Raw genomic sequence first — 27,913 nt, 5'->3', positions numbered from 1 at the left:
TTTTTTTAAAGTAATTGAGATCTTTTCACTGTTAAAATAAATTTCATACATGAAACAAACTTAATGAACCAGTTTTACCCCAAAATACAAAATCTACTTATACTGCAGACAGCCCATCGGTAATACTGTACCTGTTTTACCCCTTCAATCAAAGTTATTTTTATTATCACGATTACTAAATGTAAGCAAAAAATAACATACGTGTTACATGTAAGTACATCAGAGCAATCTTCTAGTAATGTTCCAACAAGAAAGAATGTGATTCCCAGGCACAATAGGAACATGTTAAACTTTTTCAAATTATAAACACACTCATGAAATGTATCTAAGTTTGAAATTGCCAGTGTAAATGTTTTGAAAATAGAAATATTGTCAATGATGCGTCAAATTATACTCCAATGGAAAACTGCGGCTCCTTGTTGCAAAAGTAAAAATTTAATGAATGCTCATATCTACATTTCTTTTATTACAAATTAACCCACTTGAGTCCTGAACCATTTTATGGTTTATGTATCAATATTTAACAAATTCATGACAACAAAACTGTCTCTCAGTTGTCTCCGTTGCCAATGTAAATTTGTGTTTTCAAAGCTGAAAATTAGATAAAGCCTACCTAAATTACGCTGTCTTAAACGAAAACATCGCTTAAATTTCATCCTTATAAATCCCTCATCACACAATTGTAACAAAAATAAAGTGATTATTAGTGATATATGTTCCAGCAGTGACATCAAGTTAATTCTGCCCAATCTGTTACCATTAATGCTATTGTCAATATCTGACATGTACAAAAGCTATAAAATCATAAAAAAATCAATTTAACCAACACATACATGAATGCATCCTATGAAGATATGTTGGATGAATTCCGAAACTGGGTGTATAATTTCAAAACACATGTATACTATAACCTTGAACCTTGACCTAATAACTCCCTCAAACATGTAAAATAGGGTCATCTACTGACAAAAGACACACATGCTATATTTTTTGATGGCAATATACCCTTTAATTCTCCAGCCATGACTGGAAACCAGTATTAAGTCTCAATTTCACAGTGACCTTAAAGAGAATTCCTATAGTTTTTTTCCTTTCATAGAATTTTTTTAAATTCACATGTATGATAGGAAAATTTGTGCTGAAAACAATGAACAAATAAAAACAATAGGTCACCAGGCTTGTTTTTGTGAAAAATTGATTTGAACACACCCACTGTTGCTGAAACTGCCAGCGATTTTTCAACATTTTCATAATTTTCTGCTTTTTCATAAATACCAACCAAAATATACATCAAGACAGCACAATACATTTTTTTTTCTTTTTACAGATTTTATTATATACTTATTTGATATCATAGTCATACTTGTAATACTCTATCCTTACAATAATGGGAACAAATGAAAAAAAAAATATTGTTTCATATTTACTTTTGTGAACTTTTTTCAATGAAAAATACCCATAGTGAAGAATATATTTTTAAATTTTGAAAAAACTCTTTCATAGAATTTTTTCCTGCTTTTCTAGTGTATAGATAATTGTATTGTGAGCATAACAAGAGCTGTCGGAGGACAGCAACGCTCGACTATTTAACAGCCTTGTCGCTTGAATGAATAAGAAAGTCGAAAAAGGGGCATAATTTAGTAAAAAAGTAAAATAGGGTTATGGAACCTGCATAGTGCATATCAGCTCATGACAGTGAACTAGTGTGTGAAGTTTCAATCCTTTCCCATTAGTGGATACTGAGATACCAGCTTACATCCAAAAACTTAACCAAAAATTTCTATGTTGAAAAAGGGGCATAATTTTGTAAAAAAGCAAAATAAAGTTATGGGACCTGCTTTGTGCATGTCAGATCATGACAGTGAACAAGTGTGTGAAGTTTCAATCCAATCCCGTTAGTGAGTACTGAGATACCAGCTTACATACAAAACCTTAACCAAAAGATTCTAAGTCGAAAAAGGGGCATAATTTTGTAAAAAAGCAAAATAGAGTTATGGAACCTGTGCAATGTAAGTCAGTTTATCACAGTAAATAAGTGTGTGAAGTTTCAATCCATTCCCACAAGTGGTTACTGAGATACCAGCTTACATACAAAACCTTAACCAAAAATTTCTAAGTCATAAAAGGGGCATAATTTTGTAAAAAAGCAAAACAGAGTTATGGAACCTGTGCAATGTAAGTCAGTTTATCACAGTGAATAAGTGTGTGAAGTTTCAATCCATTCCCACAAGTGGTTGCTGAGATACCAGCTTACATACAAAAACTTAACCAAATCGGGACGCGGACGCGGATGCGGACGCATGGGCGAGTCCAATAGCTCTACTATTCTATGAATAGTCGAGCTAAAAATGGCTAAAAATGTATGGGTCACCAGGCTAAATTTTATGTTAAGACCGCTAGAATACAACACCTGTTTGGACGGAAATGGCGCGAACCTGGCCAAATTGATTACATGTATGTCTGCTAGAAGTTAAAAAAAAGTTTTAAAAATTCTTAATTCTTTCTATAATTGAATACTAAATAATCTGAAAGGTGATATTGTCTTATCAGTACTAAGTCAATCATCTTACATTATATGAACAACACTGTCTTTGTACTAAAATGGGATGTGAAAACACAACCACAAAAATAGCAAGATATCTGTCTGGCATGATACTTGTCAATACAACATAAACCAGTATCAACATTTGATTACTGATAAAACTTTCCAAAAATGTTATTTCATTCAAAATTCACCATATTTAAGATTGTCTGTAACATGTTTCAACAAATGTTGACTTCAGTTCAGTTTTCCATAGAAAGTGTCGGCTGCGCAGAAAGATGCGCATAAAAAACTATAGGAATTCCCTTTAACCATAACTTTCTGACCCCTGAAACAATTGGGGTCATTTACCAACCACAGGTAATCATCCTATTAAGTCTTAAAAGTCTCAGGCCCAGGTTTGTTCAATGATTCTATCAAATTTCAGTTGCAGACACAAGCATTTCCAGATACTGATCAGAAACTATTTTCAGTCTAAAGTTAATATTGACCTTATCTTTTAACCTAATGATCCCAGTTTCAACAGGGTCATCTACTGACCATAGGCAATCATTCCATGAAATTTGATGGCCAAAGACCCAAGCATTCCCATGTTATTGACAAGATAAAGGTCACTTAGACATTACACCTGATCATTCCTAAAACATTTATATAATTATGAGTCGTCTTTAGACCACTAGCAAGCATCCCTTTAAGTATGAAAGCTGTAACCTTGAGGCTTCTGGCAATCATTCATTAAAGTTTTAGAGCCATTGCAGCCCAACAATTTTGTCAGTCATATAAATGAAGGTGTTTACTTGTAGCACTGAACACAATGCCCAACTTTATAATGCTGCCTCAATGGAATATCACGCTGTAGGCTCAACTTGATAACGCACACAGTCACATTATACTGACACCAAGCTGACCAGTCCTTAGAGTACTACCCTCTTAGTGCCAAGTGAAGAAGCTGCTAGTATAATTTTTCACATCTTTGGTTGCAAACCCACGACCTCCCTAACTCAAAGCGGGCGATCTACCACTAGACTACATGTACTGAGGTAATAAGCCCAAGGGTTTTCAAGGTATTGATTAGAAATAATTTCAATTTCAAGGTCACTGTAACCTTGACCTTTGACCTGCTGACCAACAAAACAACAAGGGTCATCTACTGTTCAGGAGGCAGTTATTCTATCAAGATTGACAGATATAAGCTCAAACCTTTTCCAGGTTTTGACATTTACAGTAACCTGTTTTCAGTCTTCAGGTCACTGCGACATTAACCTTTGAAATTGGGACCTAAAAATTTTGACCTTCTAACCCCAAAATATTATAGGTCATTTAAGGTTTAGAATGAGGCATTGAGAAACAAAAATCAAACAACACCAAATCATAGAAAGAAAGGGTTGTTTGACATGAAAATTGAACAGCATGTAAAACATGTATATTACTTTATGAAACAAGTGTTAGTATACAGAATAATGTAAACATTGAATTCCAGAAAATGACTGCCTATAGGGGCCCCACTTCCGGACAGTCAAACACCTTTAAAAACTCACCATTTTCAAAGAACTGTTACATATGTTCGTTTTGATGTATTTGCAACAGCGTGCGAGTGGTGAAATTTCACATAACAAGGTGGAACACAGTTTTCAGCAATTGTTTATCTTTATTTCTTTACAAATGGCATTCATTTTCAAAGGGAGACAACTTTTTCTCGACGATTTCTTAAAATAATCAGAAAAAGTTGTTTCCCTTTGAAAATGAATGCCATTTGTACTTAAAACTGTCTCCCTTTGAAAATGAAATCTTCATGTCAAACAACTCTTTCTTTCTATGATTTGGTGTTGTTTGATTTTTGTTTCTCAAGGCCTTCCTTAACGAATACAACTAAACATCCTAAGAAGTTTGACCACAATAGGCCAAAACTTTCTTCAAACCATTTTCAATTTCAAGGTCAATGGGACCAAGATCTTTGACCTACTGACCAGATGTCATTTTCTTACGGCACTTACAGGTTATCATTATTTTAAGTTTGATCATAATAGAAAAAAGCCTTCTCTAGCAATTGAGCAGAAACCATTTCTCATCAGTTCTGAATGTTACTGTGACTTGGACTTCACATGGGTCATCAACTGACTACAGGCAACCATCCAATGAAGTTCAACCAAAACATTGTCCAGTAACTGAGAGGAACTACTTTAAGTACGAAGGTCACTGTCACTTAGTGACCCCAAAAAATAACAGGGGTCATCTACTAACCACAGGCAACAATCATAAACCAAAGGATATGCACCCTTTTCTTCTGAGTGCAGCAAAAAATGTCAATTTTGAACCATAAATTTGAATCAAAACTATTCAAGATGTCAACTTCATATAATAACCAAGCACTTAATAAATGATTTACCACAAGCTTCCATGAAGGAAGCTACACCCAGTTTAATCTGTTATTCACCGTATCATTACTACTAGTATAACACTGAAAATAATGGTCTTTTCAACTGGAAATGTAGTGAATATCTGCTGAAATTATAAAATTTTTTACAAACACTTACACTGTACAAAGAAGTGTTTATATAAGTCACAATTTACAATATCCTCTAAAACTGTCTAAATAAATATTGATTTAAAGTGTACTAATTATTGAATTAAAATTTACTTAAGTAGTTTTCAGATAGCAAAGAATTTCTTAATTCATGAAAAGCAATTTCATACTTGTATAAAATGCCAATCATCTGCCTTTTCTCCTTGTAGGAAAACTCATTCACACTTTGGGGAAGAGGTTGGGGGGTGGGGGTGGACCTTGGGGGCTGGTAAAATTCACACTTCTTGGCTTCTTGGGGATAAATATAATCTTCCCACATTTTTTTTTTCAGATTCAAGTTTTTCAAAGGCACATAAGCATATCAATGTTTGCAATGTCTGCTTGTAAAATACATAAACTGAAAGCATCTTTGACGGTTTTAAAATTATACATGAAATTAACATTGTGCATGGGCTTTTCTTGAACAAATATTTATGAATACTGTTTTTACTTCTTTTGATATTTTAAAAATACTATCATATAAGGCACTATGTACATTCAGTTTTGACATTAATACATAAAATTTTACGTTTTTACGGTTTTACCATATTATTACACCTTACATCTGATATAGTGCATGAGCTGGCAAGAATTTTCCCTGGAACTGTTAAAACTGCTGTTTACTATGAAACAAGAGGGCCATGAAGGCCCTGTATCGCTCATCTGACCTATTGACCTAAAGATCGTCAAGATTAACATTCTGACCAAGTTTCAGTAAGATATGGTCATAAATGTGGCCTTTAAAGTGTTAACTAGCTTTTCCTTTGATTTGACCTTGTGACCTAGTTTTTGACCCCACATGACCCAGAATCGAACTTGACCTACTTTTTGACCCCACCTGATCCAGATTTGAACTTGACCTATAGATTATCAAAATTAACATTCTGACCAAGATTCATTAAGGTGAAGAAGGTGTAATTCAGCGACGTCTGGCGGAATGCCAAACATTATGCTTCGCAACGTCGCAACATTACGTTCTATAAAGCTATCGGAAACAAAATGGCGTCGAGCGATGCAGGAGGGCGATACACCGGACGTTTTTTTTTTCATTCTTGGCTTGATAATTTTGGTGGTTAAGCACTATATATGCTGTGTATGTGCAAGTCTTTTCTGTATAACAATGTGTACATTTGAGAATTATGAAAGGCATTACAAAATTAATATATATTTTGAAGACAGATGATGTGTATAAATTTTATTTATCATTCAGACATTTTATATCATTGCTGTATTACATACAACCATACCAGTTATCCAGCGCATTGTCGTAATAAACATGAACAAGAGGGCCATGAAGGCCCTGTATCGCTCACCTGACCTATTGACCTATAGATCATCAAGATTAACATTCTGACCAACTTTCATTAAGATATGGTCATAAACGTGGCCACTACAGTGTTAACAAGCTTTTCCTTTGATTTGACCTGGTGACCTACTTTCTGACCCCAGATGACCCAATATCAAATCCGTCTAAGATTTTATTGAGGGTAACATTCTGACCAAGTTTCATTAAGATTGGGCGAAAATGTGGCCTCAGAGTGTTAACTAGCTTTTCCTTTGATTTGACCTAGTGACCTAGTTTTTGACCCTACATGACTCAGATTCAAACTGGTCCTTAAGATCATCAAGATTAACATTCTGACCAAGTTTCATGAAGATATAGTCATAAATGTGACCTCTACATTGATAACAAGCTTTCCCTTTGATTTGACCTGGTGACCTAGTTTTTGACCCCAGATATCCCAATATCAAAATCGTCCACGATTTTATTGAGGGTAACATTCTGACCAATTTTTATTAAGATTGGACCAAATTTGTGACCTCTAGAGTGTTAACAAGCTTTTCCTTTGATCTGACCTGGTGACCTAGTTTTTGACCCCAGATGACACGATATCGAACTCGTTCAAGATTTTATTGAGGATAACATTCTAATCAAGTTTCATTAAGATTGGGCCAAAATTGTGACCTCTAGAGTGTTAACAAGCTTTTCCTTTGATTTGACCTGGTGACCTAGTTTTTGACCCCAGATGACCCGATATCATATCCATCCAAGATTTTACTGAGAGTAATATTCTGACCAAGTTCCATTAAGATTGGGCCAAAAGTGTGACCTCCAGAGTGATAACAAGTTTTTACTTTTATTTGACCTAGTGACCTAGTTTTTGATCCAAGATGACCCTATATCGAACTCGTCCAAGATTTTATAGAGGGTAACATTCTGACCAAGTTTCATTAAGACTGGACTAAAATTGTGACCTCCAGAGTGTTAACAAGCTTTTCCTTTGATTTGACCTAGTGACCTTGTTTTTGACCCCAGATGACCCAATATCGAACTCGTCCAAGATTTTATTGAGGGTAACATACTGACCAAGTTTCATTTAGATTGTGACCTCAAGAGTGTTAACAGTCAAATTGTTGACGACGCCGGACGACTGACGCCGGACATAGGGTGATCACAAAAGCTCACCTTGAGCACTTTGTGCTCAGGTGAGCTAAAAATTATGAAAAACATTTTGATGTTTGTGTTCTGTTTTGTATTGCAGGTAGTAATGATATACTGACAATTTAACTGTTTTTGTTTCCGAACTCCGTATCGGTATTAACTTGCTCACAACATCTCAACAAGTAACAAAAGCAGGTACGTCCATTTATCCGATGTTCAAAAACGGAAACTTTAGTCTGACTGGTTGAATCTTTCTACACAACTGTCTGAGTTTGTTTAGATGCAGAAGTTCCAAAAGATAAATTATAGCAAAAACCATTGTTTGGCGGACGCTCAATCCCGAATATGTTACAACTTCACATGCTGCATATTATTCCTACATGGCTTGAAATTCTGTCTCTACTGAAAATCTTGAAGCACTGAATAAAATACATTCAAAACAAACTTTTTAGGCCTATGTATATTTTCGACTACGTCAAGGGCCATAACACTGGTCTGACTGTGTGAGATCAAATTAAAACATCATATACATAGAAATGTTGATATCAATCCTGGGAGGTTTGATGACTCTAGATCAATACTTTCTGAGATATGCCCGTGACCTCCAGAGTGTTAACAAGCTTTTCCTTTGATTTGACCTAGTGACCTAGTTTTTGACCCCAGATGACCCAATATCAAACTCATCCAAGATTTTATTGAGGGTAACATTCTGACCAAGTTTCATTAAGATTGGGCCAAAACTGTGACCTTTAGAGTGTTAAGCTTTCTCTTTGATTGGACCTGGTGACCTAGTTTTTGACCCCAGATGACCCAATATCAAACTCGTCCAAGATTTTATTGAGGGTAACATTCTGACCAAATTTCATTAAGATTGGGCCAAAATTGTGACCTCTAGAGTGTTAACAAGCTTTTCCTTTGACTTGACCTGGTGACCTAGTTTTTGATCCCAGATCACTGGCACCAGACCAGAAAGAAAATGCCTCTGTACATGTTATACCCTACCCCTAGGTATTCTATAAGTACCATGGTCGTGAACGGGAAAATATACTAACCCATTTCAATCGCGCATTTCACAACTAAAACACGCAGTTCGGTAAATGTGTACTATGGATATTAAACACGCGATAATTTATCTTCCATTCTGTACCGGTCACTTTTCTTCAATACTTCTTGTCTTAGAAAAACAACGCGTATTTTACAGTTTTTCAACGTTATACAAAAAAACTTGCTTGAACTTCCCTGGTGAAGTTCCGTTCTAGATTACAGAACCATTCTGAATGGCTGATGTGAAAATGTATGTCAATCATCATTTTACTACACGTGTATGCTAAAATGCGTATGTGCAGGATAAATGTGCAAAATGAATTAAATAAACAGAACAGATGTTTACCAATGTATGATTTCAAATTCAAAATCACATACAAGATGAATTTCATTCATCATTTCGAGTTTTATTGTATAACTGTGAATATTTTGCATTCTGTTTTTGTTTGTTTACATTTCGCCTAACATGTGCACACTGCTGTGACCTCTAGACCGGATGTTCATTAGGGGAGTTCACGCAAGTTTTTTCTGTAACGTTGACGGAAGCATAAAATATGTGGAGCATTTCTGCAACATGGAATATTGAGACAATGTGACTGGTGCACGATGGAAGATAAATTATCGCTTGTTCAATATACTAGGTACGCATTCACCGATCTGCGCGTTTTAAGTGAGCAATATACGATTGAAATGGGAAAGTATATTTTCCCGTTCATGACCATGGTTCTTATAGAATACCTAGGGGTAGGGTAAAACATGTACAGAGGCATTTTCTTTCTGGTCTGGTGCCGGTGTCCCATGGGACCCAATATCAAACTCATCCAAGATTTTATTGAGGGTAACATTCTGACCAAGTTTTATTAAGATTAGGCCAAAATTGTGACCTCTAGAGGGTTTTAAAACAGTCAGGCCATACCAAATTGATTAGTAGTTCTTCGGAAAATTTTCAAAAAAAATAGGAGCGAGTGAGCGAAATTTTTATTTTATTTTTTTTCTTCTCAATTTTCATTTTTTCAGAGGCGAGTAGATTTTACATGGAGCGAGCGGGCTTTTTTTATTTTTTTTCCCAACTTGGACCATTGAGGAAGCGGTTATGATTATACATGAAGTTAACATTTCTTTAGAAATAACACAGAAATCAAACATTTACAGTGTGGGTAACACAGTATATAGCTTTTCTATATGTTTTAAAGACTACATGAATGATTTTGCAAATAAATTCTTGCCAAATCTCACTGAATCACTTTGTTTCTTTTTTATTTTGTAATTATAATTACTAAGGGATGAGTGTCTTATTTTTATTTTTTATTTTTCTACATTAATCTGAAGGCGTGCCTATTTAACGGCACAGGATGAGGAATATTTAAGACCAAACAGGCACATGTGTGGAATAACATTTCTGAAACACAGTTAGATGGCTTCGACACATGAACAACTTTGTGCCCCTAGTGGAACTCCAATCCATAGAGGTGAGGGGAAGTAATAAACCACTTGACCGGTGAGACCAAACAGAGTTGGGCATACAGATGCTTCGACATTGCTCGAATCCCTTTGGAATAATTTCTTAACAGATCAGGCTGGCTTAAGTTTTTGTGGTAGAAATTCATTTCAGGCAAAAATGATAACAGACGGACAAAGTATGATCCCAATATGGCCACCCTTAAAAGTGTTATTTGTTGTGCTTTGACTGAACTAGAAATTTAGAGTTGGGGAGGTCTGTTTTTTCAGTTTCTTTCGTTCAACCAATTCACAGCCAATTAATATACAAACAGGCAAAATTGGGGTTACAAAAGGACAGATTTTGTTAGAAATTATTTTCATATCTACACTACATATTTGAAAAGCTAAACAATTTTTAAATTGACTAAATGTGTTTTGAAAAAATATCTGACTGCTGTACTAAAGAAGTTACGTTAAAAAAGATTTGGGTCGAGACAATGTGATGGTACAATCTCAATGACGAATCAGTACAATATTCCAATTATTTCAGCTTTCCTTTCAATACCCCACCCCCTAATAACGGAGTACATTAACAGTTCTATCATCCAAATATATATTATAAAATTGCCATAATTTTCTGACAGTTTTTTGTTTCTAACATTGAGAAAAAAAAGTGTACATGACGATTCCTATGTGCTATTTCTCAAGGCTGATCGATTCGCTTAAGCAGGGTCTTAAATTATGCATGAATAAATAAAATTTTAATAGACCTTTTCACCAGATAGAACAAATTGACATGTATACCTATTTGTCAGAGGTATGAACCCTCCAAAACGTGCAATATTAAAACTAATGTATTCAGTAAAACAAAATAAACAAATAAAATTCCAGTTCACAATGAATGACAGTTTGACTTCCATATGAAGAAACAGCATATTGTTAGTCCTAACCCTTATCATGCTGGAAACGATTGATTCTGCCTTTGTGACCAGTGTAGATCATGATCAGCTTGCACATCCGTACAGTCTGATCATGATCTACACTGTTTGCCATTCAGTTAGTATCTTTTTTAGTAAACACCCCTTTTAACAGTTAATGGTACTGTCCAAACTGAAAGCTGGACAAGTTCATTATAGAAATTTAGCAGGGTAAGGGTTAAATACAAGACCTGACATAACTCATACCATGTTTCATGTTCATTTTATCTTTTTTATTTTCCATGTAGATCATAATTATGTATCTTTTGAAGGAGGCCCATATTTCACTACATATTTTTCATTTTGGACTCCAGGTCCGATAATTGTACCTGTGGAATTGAAAATACAAACTTCAAGTAGGCAATACATATTTTAGATATACAAATGTATGTGTAGTTACTGCATCAAAGTCTGATGCATGACTGTGTTATCCTGTATAGCAAGTAACACAGATACTAATAAACTTTGATAATGTGGCAGTCGAGTCCAATAAGTCCAGGGATGTTCAAAGATAATCCGTCATAGATCTATTGTAAAGCAAATATTGGATTTACCTGTATTGGAAAATAAACAGTGTCGATTGGATTTAGGTCAACTGCCACATTATCAAAGTTTATTAGTAGCTTCCTTTTCTATTGCATTGATATAACTACAGGATTGACAAACAGTGTTCACTCAACAATTTCACTCTATGACGGGTAAGTCTCTAAGTAACAGATGTATTAGCTGTGTTGAAAATTATCATACACAGAGATACCCTGTTTATAGGTATGGATATCTAATTTGCTTTCATTAAAGGCTATGTTTTGCCTAGTATCTTGTTTGGCTTACAGTAGCAGGATGATTATTTTGCCAAAAAACACTGTTTTAATGGTGTTCTCTTTTAAACATGCAAGGTTATCTAAAATTTCACTGATAAAAACCAGTTTACACTCCAGTTAAAACACTGTTGAAAATATTCTGTATCTTTAGAATCAAGAGCCCCATCTACAATGTAACTCAAGTGCCTCTCTATTTGCTTGCCTGTAAATTTTCAAAGTATAACAGCGAGCTTGAAGACTGAGTTTTATGGTAACACAGGTATTTTAAGATAGCAGTGAATAAATTCTACAATTTAAATTTGAAATGAAAAAGTTTATTTTTGGTTGACTTGAGTTCACTTTTAGGCTTGCCTTATTTAAAATGAAAACCATAGGCTTTTCCATCCACAGTTAATGTATATGTGTCAAATTAAACTATTAATACATGGTTTTCTACCCAAATTCCCTTCTTCCTGCATGCAATACTGATTCGCAGTAAATAATTTTCAGGACAACATTCGAAAAAAAGTTATATAGAAATACTTTCCAGACAAAAATCCTACAAGACTGTTTTCCTACTATTTGAAATGTTTGTATTCTCTTAAAAAGGTACACTTTAGAAAGAAAATGATGAAGTGTGCAATTATACATGTATATGATCCAGGCTCATGCCAGTGATGATGGCCATACAATTGTGTAGACCCTTAAATTGAATACAAAAAATTCTAAGTTATGATCATTTCATACACAAAATCTGATGTGTCATGGCAATGAATCACAGATATTTTAAGTAAATGTACCAACTGTTGTACAGGGTCCAGGGTATTTTTTTTTCAAACTCATATTAAGGGCCCAAAAAGTATTTTAGTCATTACAGCATATTTTTCCCCTCCTAATGGATCCTTCCTTCAATCCCCAAAACTGGGGAATAGAAAACACTGTCTATATAAATGTATTTTCAGCATTGCTTTCAGATTACATACTTAGGGATTTTTCTTAATCTATGCATATGAATATGATTTATAGTGGTATCTGTGAAATTCAAAATGAAACAAAAAGATCCTCCTCACCTCAGTTAAAAAAGTGTTTGATGTCAGGGCTCTTATCCCCTTCTTGTGCTGAGATGATGATTACTGTCACTTTCTTAAAAGTGTATGATATTATATGATACATATCATTTACATGTTCATGAAAAGAAATAACTTAATATGTTTTGAAAAAAAATTCTCATTTTGTTCTGTTTCGTTTTGTTTTATGCTTCAATATAGTTTTTGCAAAAAAAAAAAAGTGTTAGAAATTATGGTGAATTTGTAACGTCCATCCCCATTTACTTAACTCTAGCAGTAAGATGTACCATTACCACACACATATCTTTTATTGAATGACATTAGCGTAATAATGAAAATTTAGAAACACCTTTCATTAAGTCAGCGAATACATAGGAGGAACACTATCAATTTCCTGATTAAAAAATACTGTTTTCTTTTTCTCTTCATATTTTAAAACTCTAATTCAGCATATTTCTTTTTATTTTATTACTTTGTATCATTTTTCATTCATCTAGATAGGTTTAACATTAACATAATCTGTATTTATTCAGTAAAGCAACATTAAAGCTTGAAAAACAAATGTATATAATTAGTGTAACGTCCGTCCCCTCATAATGTAACGTCCGTCCCCCTTTACCATCAGTTTCTCTTTACTAGTTTTGAAGCCTAAATGAAAAAGAAATATACAAAAAACTGAATTGTTTAATAACTTATGTCCTTGTGTCTTTATTTAAAAGGTTGTTATCCAATTAAGTGTAATATTATAAATGGTAACAGGAAAAATATTAGTATGGCTGTTTTTTTCCTTCTCTGCTTCGACAGGTAAAATAACAAAAAAAATTTTTTTTTCAACTTTTTGGCAAATTTTTTATAAGTTTCTTGTAAAGATGTACTGGTTTATTGATTTGGTGAATTTTCTCATCTAAATGACAGTAAACAGCTTCAGAAACAAGCTTTTTACATTGCCATGTAACGTCCGTCCCCTTGCCCAACCACTGATAGAAAATGACGTATAAAAACAAAAATCAGCAAAAAGTTATCTATTATTTTACTTTTTCATGAAGTTAAAACATACAACTTCATAAAAATGGCTTAACAGGTAAGAAATCTTTAACTTTAATTTTTGACTTTGATGCTAACACATTTGGCCCATTTACTCAGGCAACATGAATTTGTAATGTGATGTTGCACTGACGCCATCATCATACATGTACGTTCATGTGCAAGGCTACAGTCATGTAGACTGGCAAATGTGTAAATTTTGTTATAAAACCATTCGGAAGACAAGAAATAAATAAGAAACTGTACATTTACATATGAGATCAAAACTATCAGTAACTTGTGAAGACTGCCTGGTTTTATAAACTTAATGTCAATTAGTGAAAGACATTTTTATCATACAATGACACAATACATTGTCTGTTCATTAAATTAGGATATATCATTATGTCTGAAATATTTGCCTTTCATTCGCACATGTGATGCTGACCTGAGACCAAATGATATCAGACTTATCAAAATAGTGGTAAAGTCCATAAAGAACAATTAATGTATACTAATATGCAAAGTAATGGAATGGCCCTTTCACACTGTGACTGAAACAAACAAAATACATTTTTGTAGAATTTGAATAGTCCAATTTATTTTACAAGATCCGGTTTCCTGGCAAACAGACAGCAGCTAATTTCATATTAATACTCACCAGGAAGAGAAAGGATTATCAAAGGAAGATGCCCCTGGGTCCCAAGTGACGCACAGGCATATATCATGCCGGGTCCTTTGAGTGTCTTTTGAAAATCTCCCGGGTCCAGACCTAGTCAAAAGGAACCCCTAAGAGTCCAAGGATTCACTTTTACTTAATACTTCTAGAAGTTCTACACTAAACAATGTTTGCTGACCCGTCATTGTAACAAAATTGGAAATGAACTCTGCAATTCTGCAGAGAAATAATCGAGACATAAAAATCCATTTGCCCACAGTCAAAATTCACTTGTCCAGATTTTCAACATGGAAACCTGCATTAAACTGCCAATATTTCTTTTTTTCGGGCAAGTGGTTTTATGATATACAGGTAGAAACAAAAATCAAACATAATACAGTGTAATACTGTAACTGTGACAAAAAAAGGCTATCAACACTTCTGCCTGTATATAAGGCTGAAGTCGCATCCGAGGGGCTGGTGAATTATTATTTTACCAGGATACATTGACGTGCATTTGCCTTCGCAATACGAATGGTCTTCTTAGCAATCTACAACTCCGGCGTGTTCTTTTTACAACAAAAATTGTTACAGAAATTTTGTTTACCACCTCGCCATTTTCGAAAGGGAAGCTACACTCCGCGCTTACTGTCTACGCTAAAATCTAAGATTGCCGCTACTTCCGTAAAAGATCGAGTGGTTTATATTTCTTTCAAACATAATTAATTTCGTATAAAGTTAATAGTATTTGATGACAGAAATATAAAAAAAAAATCACAAAAATTAGGATACTAATTAGATCAAGCATTATCTATAACCGAGATCAAACTGAATAACAAAACTGACACGAGGTGACATGCTAACTGCCGATAATTACTGGCCATTTGATCGTAACAAAAAGAGGATCACACCTTCGGTTATCAGTTTTAATTGAAAAGCACATGTCAATTTGTTGTTTTTTGTGGTGAAGTCACGCTAAACTTAGCAATCACATGTTTCAAATTGGTTTTGGAAGAAACATGGCCGCTGAAAGGGGTCAAGTACGGTGGTAGGGAGGCAATTCCGGTGGTCGCTGACAGCGGATGGGACCCAACATCACACTACAGACGCTTGATTTTGAAGCATAGTAAAAAAATACCGAATTCTATCCAAGTGGCCGACCATATCGGACCTGGCTGGTGTTACCCCTACTTCTCCCCCCGCCCCCACAAAAAAAAGTCCCCAGATTTATATCGATCTCAAAAACGGTCTTGGTGGACCCAAAATCATAATATTCCACGGATCCGCAGAAGATTCTCATCCCTGAATGCCATGCTGGAACATTGCCAGCTGAATTCAGAAAATCAATACTCTGGAAATGATCAGACTCGTTTTGAATCATACTCACGACCTCCCCCTCTGCTTTTGGTTTTTGTTTTTACCTGACTATTGACTTCCATTTTTATTGGCGACCAAAGTTCTAACTAAGAAATTTGTCAAAAAGTTGGCGAGAATTGTTTACGTTTCCATGTTCTATTCATAGAGTTACTGTGTGCAAAATCACACGAGAGAGAGACCAAGAGCCAATCGGAACGCGGAAAAAGATACTAAATTTAGATGCAAGTGTAAGGTATTTCCAAAACTGCAGCAATCGAGAGGCCCTTGGTGGGTAAAACATGGATTTCGTAGATAAGATTTATTTCATCACCTCCATACTGTAAACTTCAAGCAACAGTGTTACTTAATTATTCTTGATTTTTAATTTATACATGTATCTGAAAATGTATGCTTGTTCGCAAACAAGTGAAATGAAACTAGAAATACATTCTGCACACAAAAGGGCAGAATGTCGAGCCCGCCAGCACTTTTGGCCTCTAAGTGTGTGCCAGCACCTTTGGCCTCTAAGTGTGACCTTGACCTTAGACCTAGGGACCTAATTCTTGCGCATGACACTCCGTCTCATAATGGTGAACATTCATGCCAAGTTACATCAAAATCCCACCATGCATGAAGAAGAAATGCTCTGGACAAACTTCAATTTGACCTTTGACCTCCAACTGTGACCTGGACCTTTGAGATAGGAACATGGGGTTTGTGCATGACATTCCTTCTCATTGAGGTAAACATTCATGCCAAATATTTACAAGATTGGTTCATGCATGTCAAAGTTATGGTCCGGACAAAATCAGACGGACACACATACACCGACCAGCCAAAAGTGACAACTATATCGAGCTCACCGCAAGTGGGCTCAACAAAAATGCACTTGTCCGCGGACAAGTCGGACATGGACATAACAATTTTCACACCCCTGTAAAATTAGTTATAACATGTCACAAGTCTCGATTTTCTGAATTCAGAGGCAATGTTTCGGGCATGGCATTTTGTTATACTGAATCTTTTGAATGTTCCCCGGCTTCGGGGATATTAACCATATATTGACATTATAGGATAAATCACATCTTCCGGTATTTCCGTAAATAGGGTCAGGGGGGCTGCGAGATTAACCGGTATACGGACCATGTACAATATCAATGATTATTTTTGCCAGAAGATAAAATTTTAGGAAAGTTCTTACTTTCTCACAATGAAAATAATATTTTAAGACCTTGACAACAAAATTTTTGCAAAAATAATTTGTTAACCTTGAAACATGCGAATAATTTCACACCTTCGGTATGGAGCAACAGAAGCAGCAGTGTAGAATAAAAGATAAAATTTCAAAAATAAATTAAACTTTGAGGATATTTTTGCTAAATCTTAATGACAACAATATTTTATGATAATCTGCAATACTTTTTGTTTGCTTTGTTTAAACCTTGAGAAAAGGATAATCTTAAACACTACCACTATACAGCATAATGGCCGATCAGGGTTTCCACTGGCCCTAATTTTTTGTTCGCCACAAAATACCGATGTCAGCGACACATTTAAGAGGGAGGGGAAGGATGTCACACTGTGTGTTCTCCAACGTACTGCGCATGATGCAACAATTTGTCACTTTTATAGTGTTTTTCATTAATTAATTGTTAAAACTTTTATTGGGAGTGGGGGGTCAGGGGGCTCTCTCCCTGGAAATTTTTGAAATACAGGCATGAAATCATGGCCTCTGGTGCATTTTTAGGTCCAAAATTTTAGTACCCTCTTGATGAGAGGGGGAGGGGGTCAGGGAGAAAATCATGAAATATAGGTATAGAATGGTGACCTCTGGTGCATTTCTGGCTCTAAATTTTGAAAAAAAAAAAAAAAAAAAAACATAAAAATATTATTATTATTATTTTATTATTCCTTTGCCAAAACAGTATGGTGCATCCTAACTAGGGGAGAGTGGGGGATTGGGGTGGGTGGCGGGGACCGAGACCTGAAGCTGGACCTTGAATTATATTTCCATAAAAGGACTTTATAAATCAAACAAGATACACATATAATTGTATTTTGCATCTGGCAATTTGATTTAAAATCAACAATAACCCACTTGCATTAATCGGAAATTGTGGCCTCGAAAATGTGTGACAAACAAAAAATAAGGCAATCAAGACTAGCATTACTTATAAAATAAAAAAATGTAACTTATTTTCTATGACCAGAGTTAATTTTCACTATTGATTTCTGCTTGTTTATCACAGTTTTTCATTGGAATTTGCCAAAATCAATCTACGATCATGATTTAAAAATTATTGGAATTTATCGCAGATGTCCCGTCAGTCGTTCATTCCGAAGTTTTGCTACAAAATATAACTTAGAAATGGCTACTCTGACACTACTTTCGTGATTCCGCTTGTTAAAACGTGTATAAATCAGCTGTCAGTGCTTTTAATTCAGTCCGTGAAACATGATTTTCATTTGTTTTGCTATAACAGTAAACTAACTCGCCAAATTACTTCAATCAACGATGACGTATGTAAAGGCGGAGCTTAATAATTTTGCCGATAAAATACATCACGCGTTCCACATCCAAAACTGTCACTGGTTTATCTCATGTTTAAATTGAAGTCAAAGATCGAGAGGCACGTGGCATCGTTGTGTAATTGATGCCGAATCGCTAATCCATCGGTTTGTGACACGCTGTGTATTGTGTATCATGAACGGAAACACCCGCGGGTAATATTGATTTTTTAAGCATGACAGAGACTTAAGACAGAGAAATACACATTATAGAAAATACATTTACGGCAAAAACTTTTTTTGCCAATTTTTTATTTTTTTCGCCATTGGCGACTTTGGCGAATTGCAGCGGAAACCCTGCCGATACCCCCTCACTTTAAAACCGGGAACGGGTGTTTATTGGTGGGTAATACCGGAAAACGGGACTTATCCTATAATGTCGATATCGAGAATGGCTTCAGCCTTGAATGTAGGCAAAAGTGTTACCAGCTTATTTTTGTCAGTGAAAAAATTAAATAAAGAACTAGTTTCATGCTGAAAATGCGGACAAGCGAATTTTGGCTGCAAGTGGATTTTTAAGTCTGTGGACAAGTGAAAAATACTGGAATTCATCCCTGCATGGTTTATTTTGTTAGATCCAAAGAAAAATAAATTAAAATATGTGAAAGTAAAAGGTGAGTCTACGGTATTTCATCTGATGACAGATTTCTGATTAGCTTTCAATAACAACTTCCCCCCAGTGTCGCCCACCTCCTTACCCTAGAGCAGTTCAGTGCTGCAGTTTGCTGAGCCTTGAACATGCCTCGCCCTAGTTATCCTGCAAACTCAAGTTTTAACCTTTTTTATATCACCAAAGTTATTTTTAGTTTCTTCCACTCTAAATTTTTATCACTATACCGTTCATCTGTAATGTCGCAGTACTTGACATTCGACGTAACAACATTAAACAAGAAACAACACAACAGTGTATTTCTTGTCTTTACCACAATATTTCATATCATATGCATCAATAACTGTGTGAAAATGAATAAGATATCATTCAAGAAACATCCATGTGTACTTCGAACAACAATAGTCAGCCACTGTTATCATGTGACGTCACATCACTAATGCCGCGGTATAGGTCAACAACTGTGTCATTCAAATTATCATAGGTTAAAAAACACTAAATATAATTCAAACATTGAAAAACTATCTAAGTCAAACTAACAGGAACACTCAAAAGTCATTAAACGCCAATTTAAACGTTTTATATTATCTGTTTACATTGGCACTATCGAAAATATTCTCCTCCGTGCAGCGGACACACCACATATTTTTCAAGTAAATCACATGGGCGTGGTCATAATGTAGCGGAGCCTAAGAATCGTACCATTACTAAATATTTTCTATTTGATAGTTATCTAACATGTTAAAATTCACTGCTCAGTATCATGGGTGTATTTTGAGGAGATGGTCAGGGGCCTCCATCCCTTCCTCCCCCTTAAAATCCGTCGAGTTAAGACGTTTTGATGTTTCGCCTGATACCGATATTTCATTCATTTTTGTGTAGCTGGGGAATGTTACTTAAAATTTTGTGTCCTCTAACCAATAGGCGGGACTTAATTTGCATAATTAATGAGGACAAATGACGATCAGCTGGTAGACGAACTAATAAACATTGCAAATATTTGCTTAATTCATGGATTTTTGCAATAGATATGTGAAAAATACTATTTTAATAAATATTGACAGATATTTAGCAATGTAACTGCAGGTAGGAACATTTTTCGTAAAATAGGTCACGAACTTTCCCGGTAAACACCACGTAGGTGGCGCAACTCAAATACCGCGAAAATTATTAGTGTTGACGCGAGATTAGTGATGTTTTGATTTTGACGCGCAAAATGTCTACGTTCCCACAAGGGGTTTGACGTCTATGGAAGATAGATAGATAGATTTCATCCCAGAGATCCGTAACTGCCTATATATAAACCTAGTCTGAGTCTCAATTTTTTTAGCTATGTACACTCCTAGGCTACAGCCATCCATGCCAACGTTACCTACCTGAATTAAGTTCCATAGCTTTCGGCTGAGATTCTTTTGATGTTTCAGTACTGGTCATTCTATTAAACAGAGGATTTATTTTTCTTAATCACATATATAAACATCGTAAATTTGCTACAAATAATCCACAATGCCACGATGTGTACGTAACAAAATGTTTACGTTGAAACGGTGTATGATAACGAAATTTTGTAATAATTAAAAGACGGTTTTAAGTAACTAAAATTTCAAGTACGGTGTATCGGGCTACAATACACCAATCACAGATCATCAGTATTTTGCATAAAACAAAACCAGGACTGTTCCGCTTCAATTTTAAAGGCATAGATTCACTACTATATAAGTGCCCCCCACCCCCCAATCCAATATACAACTCCCATCTTATCTGCTGCTTATCAGCGATTATGTAACAGTAACTGATTAGAGGGCAATTAGCATAACAGGGACCCCAACTAGACCAGGAGATGTGTGCAGTGGAGTTGAAAGAAAATAATTTTTCTTCAGTGAATGTGGAATGATAATAATAATAATAATTATTATTTTGATATTATATAGATGATAATAACTATTACTTTAATGTTATAATAATAATAATAATAATAATAATAATAATAATAATATTAATAATAAAAATATCATAATAATTCTTCTTCTTCTTATTATTATTATATTACATATAGGATGATAAAAGATACAGTTATTTATTGAAAATAATAATGATAATAAAACACAAGTATAGTGAAAACTTCACGAGTTCTTTGTGCTGACAAAAAATTAATATAAAATTATTGTGTTCCATCTATACTCAATTTTCATTTTCAATTTGTTGTCAAATGCTTTGTAACTTTGAAATGCACATACTGTTTTCAATTTTAGACAAATGTTATCAACAGTATTCTGCCAGCTTTAGATGAGTGAAAGTCACATTTTTCTGAAATATCACAATTCTACAGACAGAATTTGAAAAAAATGAAAACTTGCATATTTCTTTAAGAAAGTTTCTCATTATTTTATTATGTGAAAATAAGTTTCTGGTTATTTTATTATTGTGTTTGATCAACAATATTTTTCTTTACATAGAAATGCCCCCCCAAAAAAAGAAAACCTGGTATAACTTTAAATGTTATTAATTATTCATTAATTTAAAATGAATTACATTGTTTCCTCTTCTCACTAATTGATACACTAGAAAGGTAGACTGACTCTCCAATAAACAATGACCCTTGTTTATTAGAACCATACTGTGATGGTCATTGGCCCCCAACTGTGCTGGTGAAGACAGAAATCCCTTGGCCCACTGTCAAAATCTAGGCCTTTAAGAACAAACTTAGTAAACATTGAACTAGCTTTAGGTTCTTGCCGTGTTGTGACAAGACAAACTGATGTGTTAATTGTTTCAAAAAGCGACGGTAAAATAAAATTTACCATTACCTTTACCTTGACGACCGATCAATGTGTAGCTCAGTTTTAGTCAATACTCCTATCCTCAGCAAGACGTCTGATGTCGGCTAAACTTTCATAAAGCTGGGTACCTGCTTTTGAGTTGAAGTTCATGATAGTTTCAATGTAGTTAAAACTTCAGACACCTGTTTGTCTATTTTATAGATTATTTTAACCAGTGCTCTCAAATACACAAACAAGAAATAACTTGCAGTTGTTGGAAGTTAGATACAAGATAAAGAAACTTTATTTTCCGTTGGATACCACGTAACAAAAAAAAAAAAAAAAAAAAAAAAAAAAAAAAAAAAAACATTAGCTCAAGAGCTGTTTTCCGACAAATAAAGTATAAATAAAACAAGGATAAAGCAGCTGTAAAACAATAACACAGCTGGAGATTAAGTAAAATAATCAGCACATAAAAAGCAGTGTGTTACATTCAAGGCACATAAAAACATAAATAAAACATCAGAACAGTAAGAATTCTATGCATAAAATAATAACTAAAATACACAGACACAGCTACAAGAAAAAGGGAAACACATAAAAGTAACTAATATATATATATAAAAAAACAACAGAGATTTAAAACAAAAAATTAAGCAGGACAGCAACATATAGCAGAAATTAGTGGCACATAGCACATTTACATGCAGGACTAGTCCAGGTGCAGACAGGCTGTTCCACACATTGGCTGCATCAAACCTGTAAGATTTTTTGCCGTATTTTGATGTTCTGACCTGTGGCACCTCTAACATATTCTCGTACCTGAAATCATAAATAGAAGATTTAACTGTTACCATAGATTGTAAATATTCAGGAGATAAGTTATTTATACATTTAAAAGTATCAATGGCAGTAGTACATGGTCTACTTAGGTGTAGTGTTGTAAGATTTACCTTACTAAGAAGAGTTTCATAATACGACTTAAAATCATTAAAAGCAATCCTAAGGGCTGTAAATTGTATCTTCTCTAATTTTTCAGTATTAGTTTTACTGCAGTTCTAAGTGCCATATCAAAGGGCAATAATTAAAATTTGACATAATAAAAGATTTAAAAATAATTAATCTTGTGTTTTCGTTGAGAAACTTGCTCAATCTCTGTAAGACATTAAGTTGTTTGGCTGCATTTTTACATAAATTTGTGACCTGAGAGTCAAAATTTAGTTGGAAATCAAGATTGACTCCTAATAATTTATTAACCTCATCTTCACATGTTATTTCATTTTCACTAATTTGGAAATACCTGACTGCTTTATTGGTTTTATTTCCAATACAGATAGATTGAAACTTCTCAGGATTTGCCTGCATTTGGTTATAACCGTATCAGTCTATAAGGGTTTGACTTTCAGAGTCCAGAGTTTCTTTGAAAACATTCAGATCTTTATGCTGGAAGGAGAGGGTATTGTCATCGGTATAATTATAGAGTGTTGACATTTGAATGAATTAAAAAATATCATTGAGAAAAATGTTGAAAATTAAAGATCTAAGATCAAGCCTTTAGGAACGCTCTTTATGATTTCCTTCCATTTACTACGAGGGGTGATCAATAATTACGTAGACTGGACGCATAACTTTTTTCATAGTACTTGCAACATGTTGAAAATGGTACCATTTGAAAGAGTAAACCTTTTTCTATTGACTGACTTGATTAGATTAGCATGACGTAGCTCTATACGAAGTAACAGTATATAATGCAACCATAGTAACGCGCTACCGGCCCAGGTGGCGTTTTGTCATACGCATGCTGAAGTAAAACCTTAATAAAATAAATATCAGCCGCAAAAATTCTAAAAAAAAATCCGCGATTCTGTTTGACGACGTTTTGCGACACGTTATCTGAAAATATGACGTCATTCGGCCGTTGCATTGTAAAATAAACAACTTTTGCTCTACGACAGTGACGCATGCTATGATTTAAAAATGTCGTCACAAGAACGTTTAGAAATTCGCGAAAACATTAAATTTTGTAAAGAAATAGGCAAAACACCATCAGAAACGTAAAAGCTACTGAAGCGGACACGGGGAGAAAACTGCGTTTGCAGTGCGCTGGTATTCAAGTGATTTCGACGCTTTTCTGATGGCCGACAGTCCCTTGAAGACGATACAGGTCGTGGACGGAAGTCAACAATCGGACCGTCAGCCGCGACGTCAACAGAAGACAAACTGAAAGCGGACTTTCAGAATGACCATACGGGAGCTGACAGAGGCTGCCAATGTCAGCTATGGAACCGCACACAGCATTCTGACCACCAAATTAAACATGCGGAAGGTATTTAGCAGTGTTCATTTCTCTTGTACAATGATATTAAATATACAGTAGTATAATAGTACTTTAATATTGGATGGGAGAATATTCAAATTGCTACAAATTATTGTGATGAATACTAAAATGTTATAAATTGTCCCAAGTTGGGCCGCAAGCAGTTAATTTTTATCATTTTCAAAATCACAAAATTATATTTTATTATTCTGATAGCCAATGTACATGTATTTTCAGGTACACGGGCGCTGGGTCCCGGAGTTGAAGTCCCACCTCAAAGGTTGCCGATCTGAAAGTTTTCGGAAGCTACAGACGGCTGCAAATGCATTGATACGTCAGTACCCGGCAGAGTACTATTGGGATATCATCTTCAACCAATAGCCAAAGAGACACGAACGTTGTTTACAATGTTCCGGTGTCTACTTTGAGAAGAAATGAGATCACACCAGACGTATTTCGAGCACATTTAGTATAGACGACGTCGTTGACGTCGTCGAACTGATCACGATGCGGGCCGGCAGCGCAATAGTATGCGTTTTCAAGTCGCCGTCATTTGATGTAGGAGAGACAGATATTTTTGATATTTACAGACGTAGTAGAGGATAGAACAACGTTTCTATTGATATATTTTTTATTAATGCTTTTCTTATACTATTAAAGATATAGAGGCAGTCTACGTAATTATTGATCATCCCTCGTAGTTGTATTTCCAAGTTTGACCCTCTGTGATCTATGTGACGGGTAATCAAGCATGAGTTGAAAGCTTTGTCTGATAACCCATAAGCCTTAAGTTTAAGGACGATTAAAGTATGTGGCAAGCTGTCAAATGCTTTGATAGATCCACTAGTATTGCACCTACATATTGATATTCATCAAGGGCCCTTTCCCAGTCTTCCACTAACCTCAGTAGTGTACTTTGGCAGCCATAAGATGCTCTGAATGCAGATAAGAAAGGGTGAAAATATTTCCAAAGAAATCTGTTAACTGATCACTTAAAATTCTGTGCTTGTTTGAGTTTGGGTGAAAAATGACCTTTATCTATCACGGAATTGGCTATTTCCTAAATGGGGTTAACCAGGGTGCCTTGACCAGTCATAATATTTTTAGGGGATATTGCATCTACACCAGTGGCTTTCTTACAGTTGAGTTTCTTGATGCAGTTTCTCACCTTTTCCTCTGGTACATGTAAAAATATTAAAATTATCACGTTTGCTAAGTTTCAATTGCCTTAATGCTATGGTGTTATTATTTATGTCAATATTTTGGGCTATATTAATACAAAAATTATTTAATCTTTCTGCTACTGCATTTTGATCTGACATTAAAGAGCTACCTTAAGAATAATTGTATTGTCAGACTTTGAAATAGATTTTTGTGAAAGGAAGGGTTTGATGGTTGGCCAAAAGTCGAAATAATGTTTTCTAAATTGAAGCTTTTGCTTAGCGGTTTGCTTTTATCTTTTTTCAAAAGGTCATAGTTTAAATCACCAATGCATATTAAATTCTCAAAATGTATAAACATTTTTTCTAGGCACATTGTGATTTCACTCTCAAAAGTACTATTGTTTAAGGAGGGCGGCCTATCTATTGCCAATATTCCCCATTTACGCCTGTTCATAGCTAATTCATAACATACACATTAAAGATTGCAACTTTCTAAACCTTTTCATCGTTTGAAGGGCATATCAGACCTCACAAATATCATTAGTCCGCCACCATATGCATTCCTGTCTCTTCTGTCCATTTTATAACCTTCAGACTATAGCAAGCAAATTGTCATTAAAACTTTCATCGATCCTTGTTTCGGAAATAATTAATAAATACTTAAGTTTACCATCCAGCATTTGTTTAATATCTTAGAATTTATATCTTACACCGTTTATATTTAGGTGGCTGAAAATGGGACATTTCCTGTTTTCATTCGTATATATCTTAGCTGGTCAAAAATGTCGTAACTGTGTTGTTCAGACTCGTCTGAGTCTGAAGATATGTCACATTCGGGGATTTCTTCTTTACTGTCACTAAGAGGCTTGTCCAGCAAGTCTTCTTCTGGATCTGGTTCTGGAAGGTAGCTACCATTAATGTTTACATAAGGCAACACCAAATTGATTACTTGGTCAACGGATTTCCCGCTCCATTTTTTTCCAAAATCAAAAACAAATATTTTTTTTTTGGAAAATCAGCTTCCGCTCGCTTCAGTTTTGGAAGACCGATTTCAAAATTTCAGAGCGGGCGTTTTCACTGTTTAGGGGCCTTATTGTCACTGTTAAGCGACAGTAATTCATAAAATTTAATAATTGTCTATTAAAACACCAGAAGAACATGTTTGAGGCTCTGTGTTGCCCCATTTGCAAAACTGATAGCCGAAATGACAGTTAGATTGTGTAAATAAATCCTCGAAAGATCATTAGAAAGAGTTTCCAATTATGATACCTCATTAAAACAGTGTCATTTAATAATGGCTTACTTCTTTATTTTTCAATTAGAGTTGAAATATAAGAATATTATATAACTGTTTATAGATCCTTTTTCAGATTTGTTTTAAGACTTGCATCATCAAAATTAAGTCTTTCCTTAGCTGCCAAAGTTAAATGTAAAATCAAAGAACAACAGAAAATGCAAAATTTGTCATTGAATTTACAAGTGAATTTGGCCATCAGTGGATTGTATCTGGTGAAATTGCATGGAAAGTTGACAGACTATGATAATTATATAGGTCATGAGTACCTAATGTACTGGTGAGGTGATTGCAGTATTTTCCATAATATGATTTCTGTTATACACGACATGAGAGTAACAGCTTTCTTTTTCTTATGTAGTGACACGAATCTAAGGCAAAACCCTTTATGTGGCCAGGGTACTGGCTAGCCTAGGATATAAACTTAGCAAACACATTAGTTCTATACGAAATATGGTTAAATTGCCAGATTTTCTTGAATCCGCCTGTTGTCCCTCCAGTTTGTTTGTAATGTATTCTGGGAACAGTTTGTAATTAAACCTTCAACAGTTAAAGATCTTTGGTTCTTTTATGTATTTTCAAGCCATTTTGCAATGTTTTTGCAGTGCTTGTTGACTTTTGTGACAAGGTTTTTCATTTTTTTCTTCTAATCGCTCCTCGCCCGCTCCAAAAAAAGGTGAAATCCAAATATTTTTATTTTTATTTCGCTCGCCCGCTCCTTAATTTTTTGGAAAAAATCCGATGACCAAGAAATTAATTTGGTGTGGCCTAATTTAAACATACAGGTTCATCTGTATAGTTTTGCTGCACATCAATCCTAGGGAGGTTTTCAGGTACAGGACACTGTATTCTTTCCGTTATGGTTACCTCCCTTTCCTCACTGTCTGTTAAGGTATCCAGTCCACAAATGAGCAAGTTCTATATAACAGTGCTATTAAAATATACCACATATTGAGGCTCATATAATTTTTGTATCATTTGAAAGTGTATTGTCTACAGAACAAGAAAATATGAATTAAATGACAAAAAATATGTTATAGATTTTTTTTTACTTTGTAGTGTTCAGTGATACTTCAACAGAAATCCACATATTACAGTGCAAAATGTATCATTTCGCACTGTAGTGATCTGTGCATATTATTATGGTCATCTTGTTCAGCAGACATAAAAATGGGAAGCGTGAATGATTTGCAGCTCGTACTGAATATATCGCTTCTTGAAACACGTTGAACTTCGATAAATATAAGTAGTTTTTCTTACCTCACCATAAAGGATGTTGACAAAATCGA

At 34.8% G+C, this 27,913-nt stretch overlaps 1 protein-coding gene across 1 annotated transcript in view; it reads right to left on the bottom strand.

Moving 5' to 3' along the window:
* Window positions 1-20,634, bottom strand: part of LOC123529157 (UDP-galactose translocator-like) — a 37,518-nt gene extending 16,884 nt beyond the window's left edge. Inside the window, exon 1 of the mRNA XM_053522408.1 lies at window positions 20,468-20,634. Coding sequence (XP_053378383.1) covers window positions 20,468-20,525 — 58 coding nt within the window. The 5' untranslated portion in view covers window positions 20,526-20,634. The remainder of the gene's footprint in view (window positions 1-20,467) is intronic.
* Window positions 20,635-27,913: the final 7,279 nt, after the last annotated feature.

This window comes from Mercenaria mercenaria, chromosome 13 (genome assembly GCF_021730395.1).
Source record: "Mercenaria mercenaria strain notata chromosome 13, MADL_Memer_1, whole genome shotgun sequence".
Lineage (NCBI taxonomy): Eukaryota > Metazoa > Mollusca > Bivalvia > Venerida > Veneridae > Mercenaria > Mercenaria mercenaria.
Note: the sequence above shows the minus strand (reverse complement) of the source record. Positions and strands in the feature narration are given on the sequence as shown.